This window comes from Bicyclus anynana, chromosome 7 (genome assembly GCF_947172395.1).
Source record: "Bicyclus anynana chromosome 7, ilBicAnyn1.1, whole genome shotgun sequence".
NCBI lineage: Eukaryota > Metazoa > Arthropoda > Insecta > Lepidoptera > Nymphalidae > Bicyclus > Bicyclus anynana.
This window is the reverse complement of record NC_069089.1, coordinates 11,808,430-11,823,885: the sequence shown is the minus strand read 5'-3', so window position 1 is coordinate 11,823,885 and position 15,456 is coordinate 11,808,430. Positions and strand designations below refer to the sequence as shown.

General features: G+C 35.9%; 1 protein-coding gene across 4 annotated transcripts in view; it reads right to left on the bottom strand.

Annotated features, from left to right (window-relative positions):
• LOC112055597 (polypyrimidine tract-binding protein 2) overlaps positions 1 to 15,456 on the bottom strand; it is a 594,474-nt gene that overhangs the window by 318,115 nt on the left and 260,903 nt on the right. Inside the window, exon 2 of one of the 4 annotated variants that reach the window (XM_052882554.1) lies at positions 14,582 to 14,724. The exons of the other annotated variants lie outside the window; for them this stretch is intronic. Coding sequence (XP_052738514.1) covers positions 14,582 to 14,590 — 9 coding nt within the window. The 5' untranslated portion in view covers positions 14,591 to 14,724. The remainder of the gene's footprint in view (positions 1 to 14,581; positions 14,725 to 15,456) is intronic. 4 annotated transcript variants of the gene reach the window in all.

Sequence of the window (15,456 nt, the reverse complement as noted above, 5' to 3'; positions counted from 1 at the left end):
CCAGCTCAGCTTAATGCTGTATGCTCCCCGTATGCAAAAAAGCATACAGCGCTGATTTTCAGCAAGGACCCCGTTCCAAGTGCCACCATGAAAACAGGCAACATAAACCCGTATTTATAGCTTTAACTACATTAAAACTTATAACTAGTTAAAATAATAATAAAAAAGAAAAGAAAATTTATAAAAATAAAATATGTATTTACACATAGTTACGGTACACATAGTATAATAAATAAATATTTGCTATAAGAAAGAAAACTCCGCCACACGATGCTGGAATTCCATCTGCTTGTCAAGGAGAAATCGGTTCAATAATTTTTTGAATGTAAATTTAGATTTAATTTTTTTATTACATAAAATATACTCGCGTCATATTTAAAAAGCCCTGCGCCTAAAGTGGGCATATAATTGTGCCTCTAATTATATAATCTCTTAAATAAACTAACTGGTTATTGCGTCAACAACAAAAACAATTCCCACTATTACGTTATTGAGAGTAACATATATCAACAACACATAATAAAACATCATTAGGAAGAGACACGTAAAAACAAAACAACCCATAATATCTAGATAGCAAACCGGCCGTAGTTCGCGATTGTGTAAATTGTGTAGCCTAAGATGCAGCCCTTTCACGATAAGGCCACCAGATGTCGCCGATGTAATTGCGTTGCCTTTGTGCCATTTCTAATGGAAGGTCGAAACTGATATCTTTAATCAACGTGAAACTTGGCCGCGCTATGCGGGTTGGTGTTGCAGGCGGCTTGAATGATACGCTGAATTTTGGAATGACAAGTTCACGATAATGTCTAGTTGGCTGGAGTATGATTTTGTGCTTTAGTTTTGTTATTCTCAAAATAAAAGGACTACCTTTTTAAACTTTAACTAATACATACATATTATACGACATATTTTAACTGATTTTTTTAAAGCGAAAAATTGTTTTTATGTGAGATCGGGAGATTTTTAAAAATACATAATATTGTTGCAGGCAGGCAGGTAATATGAATATTTGTAGGTTTAGTTATTTGTTTCTATCATGCGAAATTATTTCACGAATGATGTTTGACTACCTTTTATTCCTTAAAAAACTGTACCTAAAAAGTGAACTCAAAATACACGATAGCAAAGTCGCTGGCGTCAGCTAGTTTACAAAGAATGTTTTCAATTCTCTTTTCAAACAAAATGTACATTGCATTTGATAAGACTGTTTTTTTCAACTGACAGCGACTGCTCTTTCCTGAAAATACAGATAAAAGTGAATTTTTAATAGCCCAGGATCCGTGGACCATTTATACAATTGATTACCATCAAGTTAATTTTGTAATGTTTGTGAGTAGCTTCATCTTGACGAAACGCTCAATTTTTATATTTACGAAAATTCTTGATTTTGGTAGCTAACTGGGTTACCAGGTAACGAAAATTTCTGAGCGTCGGAACGAGATGAACAAATTGCGTGGCGACATTTTGGCTGTTGTTGTTTAACTATTCATCAAGCATCAGTAGAAAAACAGGTTAATAACAACTTTTAAAACCTCGTTATTGTTATTAAAAATATCGTTTGTTACTAATCAGATGTTTTTTTTTTCTCTTGCTTAATTATACAACTTAACAGCCATGATCATAAATTTCGTTTCGACGCTCAGAAATTTTTATAAAAATAAAAAATTTCGTAAATATAAAAGTTGAGTTCATCAAGATGAAGCTACTCACGAAAAATTCACTTAATAGTAATCAATTGTAAAAATGCTCTACAGATCCTGGGCTATAAAGACAAGTACGAATTTATAAAAAGCTGCTTGAAATGTTTCTTTGATGCAATCAATTAAAACTAATAAGGTAATTATTTCATATTACCTACAAAAAGTTAAAGTATATTGTATACTGAAAGTAAGTATACTGAATCTAACATCAATATCTTGTTAAAAATATATTGATGAAATACAAACAATAACAGTGGAGTACCTACCCACGGTCCCATCATCCAAAATTAATCCATATAACGATGACGGGACAGAATTGTGAGGAAACTAATCTCTCTGAGACAATACCGGGCCAGTATCTCCGGTTTACGACGACATCTTGACTAAATCTACAAATATTTGAGCAAACCGAGCAATCGTCTCACTATGGCAACTATTGTCCAGGTCAAACTAATTTGGGAACCTCCAAAGCCGTAATTCAATTTTGCATAAAGATCATCAGTTTAATTAATTAAGTTAGCCTTTTATACGGCCCTTTGATTGCGGATAGGGGTTACATGAGAAAGATTACGACAAACGCAGACTCTGAAATAAGTTACTATTTATTCATAGAATATCAAAACAATCGATTGGTCATATCTTTTACAAAATCTAGCAGACGATGGTTAGTTATTGATAGTCGCTTAATGTTGTTTTACGTAATCTGAATTTCTGTTAAATAATCAAATTACCGCAATTTCTATGCTAACCTTTATCGGTCTTAAGTACTCATCTGTACTAATATTATAAAGCTGAAGAGTTTTTTTTGTTTGTTTGAACGCGCTAATCTCAGGAACTGGTGCAATTTGAAAAATTCTTTCAGTGTTAGATAGCCTATTTATCGAGAAAGGCTATAAGCCATCCTCTATATATCTCTATCATATATGCCAAGGTTGCATCCTCGTATTCCTACGGAAACGGGAACCACGCGGGTGAAACCATGCGGCGTCAGCTAGTATACAATATATAGTGTTTTAGTTTCGGTACATATACCGAGAAAATTGAAAAAATGTAGTTATTAGGTCGGTAAATAATTTATTAGGTCTGTGAAAGCTACCAATTTAAATTGAGAAATAATTAGCGTAAAATATACTCAGGATGTAATTACATGAAATACTTAAAGCAAAGATTTCATAGGTTTAGATAATTAATTTTAATTAATTTGTACGAGTACTCGTAACTTCTGTAAACCAAGACGTTGTCTTTGCAAATACATTGATTAGTTAATACGTCGTTAGAGCCGTGATAGCCCAGTGGATATGACCTCTGCCTCCGATTCCGGAGGGTGTGGGTTCGAATCCGGTCCGGGGCATGCACCTCCAACTTTTCAGTTGTGTGCATTTTAAGAAATTAAATATCACGTGTCTCAATCGGTGAAGGCAAACATCGTGGGGAAACCTGCATACCAGAGAATTATCTTAATTCTCTGCGTGTGTGAAGTCTGCCAATCCGCATTGGGCCAGCGTGGTGGACTATTGGCCTTACCCCTTTCATTCTGAGAGGAGAATCGAGCTCAGCAGTGAGCCGAATATGGGTTGATGACGAAGTTAATACGTCGTAATATACGAATCACAAGACAGTATAATACTATTACTTGTGTGAATTTGTCGTCATCTCATAATTACCTCTTAAATCTATTGGTTACAATGTGAAGTTAAATAGGATGTTTTATACACCCCACAGCACCGGATTTCTATACTAATATTATAAAGCTGAAGAATTTGTTTGTTTGTTTGAATGAACGCACTAATCTCAGGATCTACTGGTCCGATTTCAAATTTTTTTTCTGTGTTAGATAGTCCATTTATCGAGGAAGGCTATAAGCAACATTTTATCCCCGTATTCTTACAAGAACGGGAACCACGCGGGTGAAACGCGCAGCGTCTATAATCATAATCATCCATTCATTTTAACGTCCCACTCACCAGCCTTCACTCCTTATAGGAGAGGAGGTTTCTCATTTCTACACCTAGTATTAAATGAAGTAAAAAAATCAGTCATCACCCTTTAGTATTATATCACCCCCTATTAATCCATTGTCCCGCTTTCTCATTTTGTAATGGCAGCTTTCGAAAGGGCACCGAAAACCAAGCACAGCACTTCCAAAATAAACGTTTAGCTCATTAGTTTGACAAGCCAGCAGTCTTGAAGGCTCACCGCGCGAGTAAGCCGGTTCCGCTCTGACGCATTAGGGTTCCTCGGAGCCCATATATCACTTAGTCACCCGAAACCGGCGCCGCGCAAGCGCTCCAACTTGTATAATAACTTCACGCCCAGGGACGGAATATCGAGAAATGGCTACTGCAATAAAGATTCAACTTAATGTTTACCAATGTCAGTCCATTACGTAGAAAATACCTATGTCTTGAAAATTTGCTTTGGCATTGGAAGATAATCTAACACAACAAAACTAATCTTGACATTGACTTTTTTGACTTGACTATTGTCGTATTCCTGACAGCAAAAATTTGATACCTATATCATGGGATGCTTTTCAAATAGCCTGTCCGCCATCTTCGACGTCTGCAATATTGGATTTAAGTAACGTGACTATTTTTTTCTTCAGAAAACCCTTTCATTTGATATTCATATCATGGGGGTGGATTTCAAACAGACAGTCCGCCATAATTGATTTTTAATGACATTTCTTGGCTAGTCATGTATTGTCATCAGAACTCAGAGCGTATGCAAAATTTCATCTTAATCGAATACCGGGAAGTGGGCCAAATTAAGATTCCAAGATTTTCTTACATACACAGTTACAAGTCGAGCTAATTTAGGCCTGTTAAAAAGTCCTTACCCCCATAGAGTAATTAACATCTACATCAATTCCCGCCCGTCACAAGTTGCAATACTAATACTGTTAACTTCCAATCCCAATACTGCTATATAAATCATATTTTGTGTAATCTTTAAAAAACTAATGATCAATATGTGAATGAATTTACCCCTGTTCCTACATACATACACAAATGTAGCTAGCTCAATTTGAAAAAGAGGTAGGTTATGTATAGATTTTACAAAGGCTTGAGTTTTCAGACAAAAGAAGTCGCGGTTTCTAGTTTGCCGTTTACGGTTTTGAAGGTTCGTCGTCATCAACCCATATTCGGCTCACTGCTGAGCTCGAGTCTCCTCTCAGAATGAGAGGGGTAAGGCCAATTGTCCACCACGCTGGCCCAATGCGGATTGGCAGACTACACACACGCAGTGAATTAAGATAATTCTCTGGTATGCAGGTTTCCTCACGATGTTTTCCTTCACCGATATTGAGAACACGTGATATTTAATTTCTTAAAATGCACACAGCTGAAAAGGTTGAAGGTTGCAACTCTATAATATAGCTACAAGTTATTTTTACTATCACTACTATCAAGAGAATATTATTTGAATATAGTAACGTTGGAACAAAGAATGGATTATTGCTACGAAGTTATAACACTATACATACAAACACCTTTTGTTAAGTAAGTTAGACCCAAGACCGTAACAGATTAGGTGATTGACTGTGGTATTACGAAGTTAGGACATTAATTTCTCTCAGTGTAGTACGTGTCATGTAAAAAGTGCGCCGTCTTTCAATCACAGCGCAAATTAGCCTTTGATGTAAAAATACTACTTTCGATTGTATGAAATATTTAATAATATTCTTGATTGAACATAGTCTTAAGCAAAATTAATACTTTACAAACATATATTTAATTTATAATGATGATGATATCCTCAACATAATTGACGTACAAATCGTTCTAAATTTTCGGTAAATATAAAGGCCATATTAGGACCGGTTGTAAATGTGTCTATGTTCTTTTTACGTGCCACCTACAATACCTAATAGAGCACGCTAAGCCACCGCCCGGTCCTGATTACTATGATGAATAATTAAACATTAATAAGTGCTGTTGCGCCGTCCTTAAAGGTTTCAGGGAGGTTGGATGGATCTTCCTACGTATAAAAAATTATAGCATGTTAATAATATTAAACCAAGAATACGTGTATTCTCGTAGAAATTCTACTAAAATTTATATCTTACGGAACATGTCGGGTAGGTACTTAAAATGTTGACTATCTTTTAATCATCATCATTATCAATCCATATTCGGCTCACTGTTGAGCTCTAGTCTTCTCTCAGAATGAGAGGGGTTAGGCTCCACGCTGGCTCAATGCGGATTGGCAGACTTCACACACGCAGAGAATTAAGAGAATTTACTGGTATGCAGGTTGTCTGACTGTCTGTCTGTCTCTTACCTTATCACGTCTTAATCAATGCACCGATTAGGATAAAGTTTGTCGAAATAGAGATAAATTGGATATTGGAGCAGAACATAGGTTAATTTATATCCCTGAAAATTCCGTGGTTCCCGCGGCATTTGTAAAAACAGAAATTCATGCGAACGCGTCATGGGCATTTGCTAGTAAAATATAAATGTTATATTGGAAGGTCTCTGTTGTTCTCCTTATAGAGTATGTCAAAGATAAACCTTGATAATAACGAGAACGAGGACTAAAATTATATTATCTTGAAAATTTTGTAACAGAGCGCATAACATAGGTGCCCTAAGCGACCTATCACGGTTGCCTCCGATGTCGTCAAAATTTATATTCAAAGAAGCACACTGCGAAATCCGTATTGGAAACTTCTTAAACTCACTCGAGGTATTTCTTGTTTACTTTAGATTTACGTTTTTGAAGACATAACGTAAATACCATCACAAATCCGAATCCACGCTCACGGCAAAATATAATATTTGCTGCCGCGTGTTGTCAAAGGCCGGTGTATGTTTATCGTTATTTATAGCTGTGTTGCGATGTGATATTTCTAAGTATACATTTTAATACTTTTATACATATATTTTAAAATATTACAATACATTAACTACTAATTCTCTGAAGTCTGCCAATCCGTATTGGGCCATCGTGTTGGCCTAACCCCTCACATTGTCAGCTCAGCAGTGGGCCCAATGTGGGTTGATAATGATGATATTAACTACAGTGGCGTGCACTTATAGATGCAAAAATACTGTGCTTACTCTGAATTTTCAGCCAGTTAAAAAATGCCTGCATATTCTGCATTCCGCAACGTGGAATAGACTTGCAATTGAATAGACACGATCATGTCTAATGGAGAGCAATGATTAGGCTTGTACGCACCTATGGACGTAACTACTGGGCTCGTTATGAGGATAGTTACATTTCTTAGCTTATTCAGTTGTTGATTTCTAAGCATAAGTTGCAGTTGCTTTATTAAGATGTTTCGAGGTTAAATTTTAAAACATTTAGGGCCGGGTGTAACCTTTTGTTGTCTACCCAGGTTTACCGCCTTCTGTTCTGTAATTTTCATCATCGTCATTATCAACCCATATTCGGCTCAGTGCTGAGTTCAAGTCTCCTCTCAGAATGAGAGGGGTTAAGCCAATAGTCCACCACGCTGGCCCATGCGGATTAGCAGACTTCACACACGCAGAGAATTAAGAAAATTCTCTGGTATGGAGGTTTCCTCACGATGTTTTTCCTTCACCGTTTGAGACATATGATATTTAATGTCTTAAAATGCACACAACTGAAAAGTTGGAGGTGCATGCCCTGGACCGGATTCGAACTTACACCCTCTGAAATCGGAGGCAGAGGTCATATCCACTGGGCTATCACGGCTCTGTACCTTTACATACTCGTAATGTGATAAAAACTACCTTTATCTTTTATTTTTAGCTACAGAATTTTCTTTTAAAAGCATTAATAGTAAGTCAAACTAAATCATATTTAGATGCTACAGGATAATATAAACACACAATCAAATTATTTGTTTTTATTGTAAAGTTAATTTCACATAAAACACATTGTTATCCCATTCTGACCTGTTGATTATGGAAATTAAACGCCTTTGATCAACGCAATACCACGTACTGATTCGTAATGGAATTCGAAAAATTTGCATCATTAAAAGTCAATTGAATTTACTTGTTTTCGTTTGGGCACCGTCGACACGGGTGCAATCAGGCGGGTACTTTGGATGAACAAACGAACTAATTAACGAGCATGTCAAAAATGATAAATTGATCAAATACATAGATGTCAAAAAGGGGCATTTTAATTACCGTTAAGTAAAAACTCTGTAAAATCTTTGATCTGTTTTTGAATTTTATAGCATTGTCAATTTTTCTTTTATAATTTATATTTTAAAACAAATATACAAAGTTTTGGAAGTTGAAAAAAAAAACCCTTGACAGCCAAGAATAAACTAAATTCATATTAGTATAATTTAACGACTTAGATTTTAATAATTCGTTCCATCACAACAGTAATGTGGTGACACGAGTATGATTGGTTTACTGGATCTTCAACTTTTAGTACATAGCCATTACTTATTTATCGTTGTATATAACTAAAATCTATCGATTACGTCAGTGTTCAAACCAAAAAAAGCGCATTATTTTTGCATAAGTTTAGCAGTCATAGAGACAGACAAAATTATAACATCCCTGATTTTTATGTTTGGGGTACTATTCGATTTCAATCAGAATAGTAGAAAAAAATGTCTGCTGCATTTTCTGTACTATACACTAGTACATACTGTGCCTGGGCATAGCCACCTTCTTAAATAGGATCAAGCTACAATATCCCCGCGACACCTTCACAAAACCGTTTGCAGTGAAGCGGATGGATTAAATTCCATATGCTTCCGCGATTCGGCAAATTAGATCGGCACTCCAAACGGTCAGAAGTCGACACCGGGCCCTTCAGCTGATATCACGCTATCCGTCCTCCTAGCAATCACGGGGAGATTTAAGAAATGGCGTCAAGATATTCCTTGATATAAGGAAGGGTTCTTTATTGTTTATTTTAATTTGTTTTTAATTTTTTTTTTAACTAGGTATAATACCTACTTACACCACGTTATCATTCTCTGTGTATATTTAAATTTCATATTTTTTTAATTTTGTAAATTGAGTTAGACTGATTGGGATGAAACAAGGGTTACAAAATCCTGGATTTGTGTTCATGCAGATTTAAAATTACTAATCAGATTTTTACAGGTATTTAATAGGTGCATCGTCGAGAAAAATACGGGTTTTTTAGAATTAAGTTACAATATGCAACAAATAAAACACGACGTGTTTAAAGGATAAAAACTGTAGCTATCGTCTAGTACTGATAAAAAGATTTACTTTTTAATTTTTAAACTAAAAAAATAACTTCAACGCGGATCTCTGAAATCGAGAAGAAGATTATTCCCTTTTTCTCGCGGATCGGAAGCAGATCCCATTTCCTCCGACAACATCAAAGTGAGATAGCAATCAGTTTTTTATTCGAATCAGCAATATTTTGCACGACAGCAACTAGTTAGCCCGCCTCGATCACTCTGTTTGACATTAATTGTATCGGAAACAGTATTTTTATATTTATCACTCTTTAATAGAGGTCTTTAGCAACGACGACTTTTAATAAAATACTGTAGAACGAGAGCCTGCGATGGCTAGACATACCTTATCTAATGAAGACTAAAAGATCGCGTCTATGATCTACCCATAGATAAGCGAAAGCTAATCTTTCTTTTAAAATGGAGTTCTGACTTTGTTTTTGTTTAAAGTTAGTCCTTGACTGATGATATTTTTTTTCTCACCTGATGTTAAGTGAGGATACAATCTAAGATGGAAGCGCGCTAACTTGTTAGGAGTAGGATAAAATCCACACTCCTTTCGGTTTCTACACGACATTGTACCGGAACGCTAAATCGCTTGGCGGCACGTCTTTGTCGTTAGAGTGGTAAATAGCCACGGCTGAAGCCTCCCTCCAGCCAGACCTGGACCAATTAAGAAAACCTCCATCAACCCAGCCGGGGATAGAACCCAGGACCTCCGTTTTGTAAATCCATCGCGCATACCACTACGCCACGGAGGCCGTCAAACGATAAGTGCCGATGCAGTCTAAGATGGAAGTTTTTTAGAAGGTATGGTTATTGGTCACGTTGCACGACGTACGCAGATCTACGTGGGTAATAGATGTCCCAACATCGCAGTCCCTGGATTTAATCCCCGAGGCCGCCCCAAAAAGCGTAAGCTTGACATCGTAAACGCCGATTTGAGAGCCAACTAGCTCAAGAAATCAGATGCCCAAGATTGGCAAAAGTGGGCGAGATTATTCCGGAAAGCAGAACACACATATTGGTAACACGCTAGGAAGAATAAGAAGCAGTCTAAGATAGAAGCGGGCCTACTTGGAAGAGGTACAAGATTCATCATCATCATTTTCAGCCGATGGACGTCCACTGCTGGACATAGGCCTCTTGCATGGACCTCCAAGCATAACGATCTCGAGCCGCCAGCATCCAGCGGTTTCCTGCAATCCGCTTGATGTCCTCTGTCCACCTAGTGGGGGGTCGACCAACACTGCGCTTTCCGGTGCGGGGTCGCCATTCCAACACCTTGGGACCCCAACGTCCATCGGCTCTTCGAACTATGTGGCCTGCCCATTGCCACTTCAGCTTCGCGACTCGCTGAGCTATGTCGGTGACTTTGGTTCGTCTGCGGATCTCCTCATTTCTGATTCGATCCCGCAAAGAAACTCCAAGCATAGATCGCTCCATCGCCCGCTGAGTGATTTTGAGCCTTCTAATACACAACAAGATACAAGGTACAAGATTATTTTACCCATACCTCTGACCCATTCATTTCTATACGGCATCGTACCGGAACGCTGAATCGCTTGGCGATACATCTTTGCCGTGGTAACTATGGTATATAATATATACCTTAACTAGCCGACCGAAGCCTACTACAAGACCAGACCTGAGCCAATTTGGAATAATTATATTAAATTCTAAATGACCTGTGCTGGGAATCTAACTCAGAACTTCTCTAGAAACACATCACTACCAACTGTGCCATAGATGTCGTCGAGGACTTTGGTGGCTTTATGAGGTTAGGTTTTAAGAGTCAAGATCCAAGTGTAATACGTAATTCTAATAATGAGGAAATTTCCAGTCATCAGACCCTTAGCTTCAAGCAACCTTTTTAGTTGGACCTTTAACGCTGTTTTTGAAGGGTTGCCGTGAAGTTAAGAAGTAAAAAACGGCTCAGGGTCACGTGACCCTGACGCGAGTTTAACACTTTTTAACCGTCCCAAAAAAGTACACAATGCTGCTAAAGAAGTTTTCATTTCAGTAAGAAATTCAAAGTCACCACAGTCTAAACTTCTTAATTATGGTTATATATAAAGTAAAGATTATATTAAGATGCTCTTAAGTTTTCATAAAATGAGGTATATCTGGCTGCCATAGGCTCTTAGTCCATTCCTGTTAGTGAGTTTTTTTTCATTGTAGAGCGAATTTAATATTCAATCAGTTCTCGGTTGTTGTATTTTAATTAGTACTCAATTGCAAACCATAAACGTATTGATGCCAAAAATCGATGACCTTATTGTGTAATTTTCCTTGAATATAATGTTAATCAACAGACAAGTTAATAATGGAATAATCCTCATGATCGACTATTTTATAACATTATCCGACTTTACAAAAATGCTTGTACATATTCAGTTTTATTTAAACAAATAAATTTTGACTTTGACTTATCACAAACACACAGCTCAGATAAAAGTTTTAGCTAATTTTATTTTCATATTCATTCGTTCGTTTTCATAATTATACATTTACCCCTGCCACTGGATATAATAAGAAGTATAGAATCAATGACGAAATATGTAACGCTATAATTTATGAATTTCTTGTTAAGTTAAAAAATACCTACGAAGTTACGTACCGATTTTAAATAGAATAGAATTGTTACCTAATTCAAATCCGTTACGTTGTTACGTCAGTCAAATAAAAAGAGGAATAGGGAATAAAAAACCTATTCAAAAGCCTGCTTTAGCTTGAATCAAATAATTGCAATTGAATGCTACGATCCGTCTAACGATCCCAATGAAGATCAAGTAACATTAATATATCGAAAAGTCTAACAAAGCAAGACAGAGCCTTAGCCGGGTATTATTCCCAAATACAACGTTTCCATCCGCTATTTCCCCTGCAGTCACAGGTGAGATTTATCTTCGGATAATTGGATAAAGAACGCGTTCGCGGAAAGTGATACGGAGTGGAAGAAGTCGAAAGTAAGATAACGGGATGGCGAGAGGGGTATAATCTGTTTGTTGGGTCGATATGACTGATAACGTATCCGTATTTCCGAATAATCTTGTGCTTGGTTTATTCAAGAGATGTTTTGTACTGACTGATAAGCTTTCAGGTTTTAATACTTCATTATTATGAACTCGACAGAAGTTGTCCTATACAATGACTGATATGACCATTGATATCAAATACTTGTCGTTTTATCGTCGTTCCGTTCAAATCCAAATTATGTAATATTTTAATTGCGACTATGAGTTTGATTGTTATACTTTTGTGTTTTACACCTGAACTACTAAACTAATTTTAAATAGCATTTTACAAACGGAAAGCTACAATGTTAGCGAGTAATATAGGTCATGTTTTATCCACGGAGAACGGGAATTATTATTATTATTATTATATGATGTTTTCTCAATTTCTCTCAATTTATATTTATTTTATTTATCTTTTTTTATTTTAAAAATGTTATTTATACAAAATATAATACAGACGTGGTTTTCCTATTATTATCAATCATGTATTGAATTCATGTATTACATTTTACAATATTTCAGAAATTCTTTATTTTTTCATTATATTCGAATTTGTTTAAGTAGATTACAAATACTGTCTCATTTATAGTGACGTACTAGTCTTAAATATCGTAGTTATAACATTCCAATGTTTCACTTTGCCCACGTAAAAAAGTGTGCTTTTATGCGCTATTTCACAGTTTCATGTTTCGCATGAATTGAATTTTCACGTTTCATAACAGTTTCCTACATTGATCGATACTTTTGCATAGACGTCAAAACGTTGGATGAAAAACCGTTGTCTGAAACCCGCTCTATAAATACCTAAAGCATTTTTTAACACATTCAACTCATGTTACGTTAAAAATCAAAATGTAATTAATAATCTTTTAAGAAATCGTTGTCCTTGTCGAACGTTGACGTAGGATATTGATTCACATTCACTGATCGTATACGATTTTAGCGACGACCTCAAGCTCAGCAACTTTCGTTGAGGCTGTATAATTTAGATCCTACGGATTGATGACTTACGGATCCGAGACTTGGTCGCTGACTATGGGCCTTATTAGACTCAAAGTCACTCAGCGGGCGATTGGAGTTTCTCTGCATGATCGAATCAGGAATGAGAAAATCCGCAGAGAACTAAAGTCACTGACATAGCTAAGCGAGTCGTGAAGCTAAAGTGGCAATAGGCAGGCCACATAGTTCGAAGAGCCGATGGATGTTAGGGTCCCAAGGTGCTGGACTTCTGACTTCGACTGTTCATTTTTCAATGTACTAACATGTTATTAATGACAATTTACAGCTTTCGAGTAGAAATAGCCTCTGTGTTTTCGGGCGGACGGACGGACGGACAGACGGACATGACGAAACTATAAGGTTTCCTTGTGGACTACGGAACCCTAAAAAGCGGATAGTTACCTATCGTTTCGAAATTTCCCCGTAGTGTAGAACTACAAGTTCCGATGTAATAAAACACTCATACCTACCGTATAAATTCCACACAAATTGGTAATTTAATACACAAATTGATGTTGTTGAAAATCATACTTTTCCACTGAATCAAACTTACCCCAAACAAAGGGTCTAAATTAATGAAAATATTTGATGCTTGAAAATCAGTTGCCGGTAATATTACTTGTTCAAAATAATATTATTATAACTGGAGTAATTATGTGGTCATTATAATATGTTAATATTCTCTTTTACACAAACTATAATTTTCAGAATTTATATTTACGTTTTATTACTAGCGATTATTGTTGTTTTGTAATTACATGACATACAGCATAGCTAAGTATTATTGATACCATCTACGAGTAGCATAATAGTACATTATGATCTAAGTGCGGTAAGTTGAAAATTACAGATAAGACGATATTGCAGCTCGAGCCGATGGCGAGAGCAATAGTAAGGAAGCACAGGCTGTAATTATCAAAGCGCACGTATGGCATTTGCGAGGAAATTTTCATCATTAACTGTAAAATTGTAATCATAAACTTTTATTTAAAAAAATCATCTGTTGAATTTGTTGTCGGCTCTTTGTGGTAGAAACTGCTTTTCAAACTGTGGGAGTCACTAATCGCTGAAATACTTAACTTTCAAATGTGCGGATACATTTAATTTCACAAACTACATAAAAAATTAAAAAATACACACACGAAGAGCAATCAAAATAAAGTACAATTAAAATGGTAATTTTATTAACTTGTGATTTTATGAATTACAACACACAATACACATAATATTATATAATGAAATATTACACACACTACACCAATTAGTGCAAAAACAATGATCATTGATCTCATAACTTGCAAGTAGGTAGTTATATTTTGTAATAATACCGACATGCAAATTAAAAATGTACCAGAAGTTGTGAACATTTAAAAGTTTTACATTTATTAGTATTGAACTGAATACATCTAGTGAAGACATTTTTTAGTTACATTACAATTACAAAAAAAAATACACAAAAACCACCGAAATGTTAAAGCCGAAGCCTAAAAGGAGTGAGTGTAAAAGTGCTACCAATTTGTAATTTAAAATTCTAATCGAAAATTCATAGAGATGTAGGTACATTGCGAAACGGACCGCGAGCGGGTGGATGAGTGATTTAGAAAATATATTTACAAAAAGCCCAAAACAGGGAAGGGTTAGCATGGCGTAAGAGGTGTGAATAATTCATAGAGATTTTTGATTACCTTGACCATTTCACGTAATGCGACGGTCGGCTACTAGGTGCGACGGCAAACCGGCACTTTACGCCAAGCGTTATTTAATTCACTTATTTAAACTTTAAGTCTATTTTATTCTCTTCGTGCGTGGTTCAGGATAATAGCGGGCCCTGAAAATTAATTTAAAGGTTAACTTTCGGATCAGAATTTTGTGTGTTAGGAATTATGTAGTCCATAATGATTCGCATAAACTACACTAGCTATTGGATGTATGTAATAGTTATGGGCAACCTAATTTTATATATTATATATTATGCGTATTAAGAATGACGAATTAGTTTTCAAATAACCAAACGTTCGGAAATTACTCAACGAACATTAAGACATATCGATGCCCAATACATTTAAAATTAATTATATATAATTAAGCTTTTAGCACTTTATTTGATGCGAGTAACATTCACGTTAGGGTTTAAGAGATACATCTAAGTGATAGCCCAGTAGATTTAGGTTTTATCAGTTGAATAAGACACACACATGAATACAAGCATTTAGATTACGCCTTGGTGGACGGTATGCAATACCGCATGTGAGCGCATTCTAGTCATTCTTAGCACTCTACTCCGAAAACGGTTAATTTTACAGAATATTTATTTTATTATAAAACAATTTTTATAATAAATTCTATTGACCTCCGAGTAATACGTCGCGAGATACAAGTATTTGCGAAAAACTGATTTTCCTGACTTTTTAACGTTTATAATTTTTTTAGGCCGGCATATCAAAGTCGATTTTTCACATCTTCATTACAACGCCGCAATAAAGGTGTATACAAAAATGCAGCTTACTACGAATTAGTCCGCAGATTGGAGATTGAAACTTTTAATTCTATCATGCTAGAA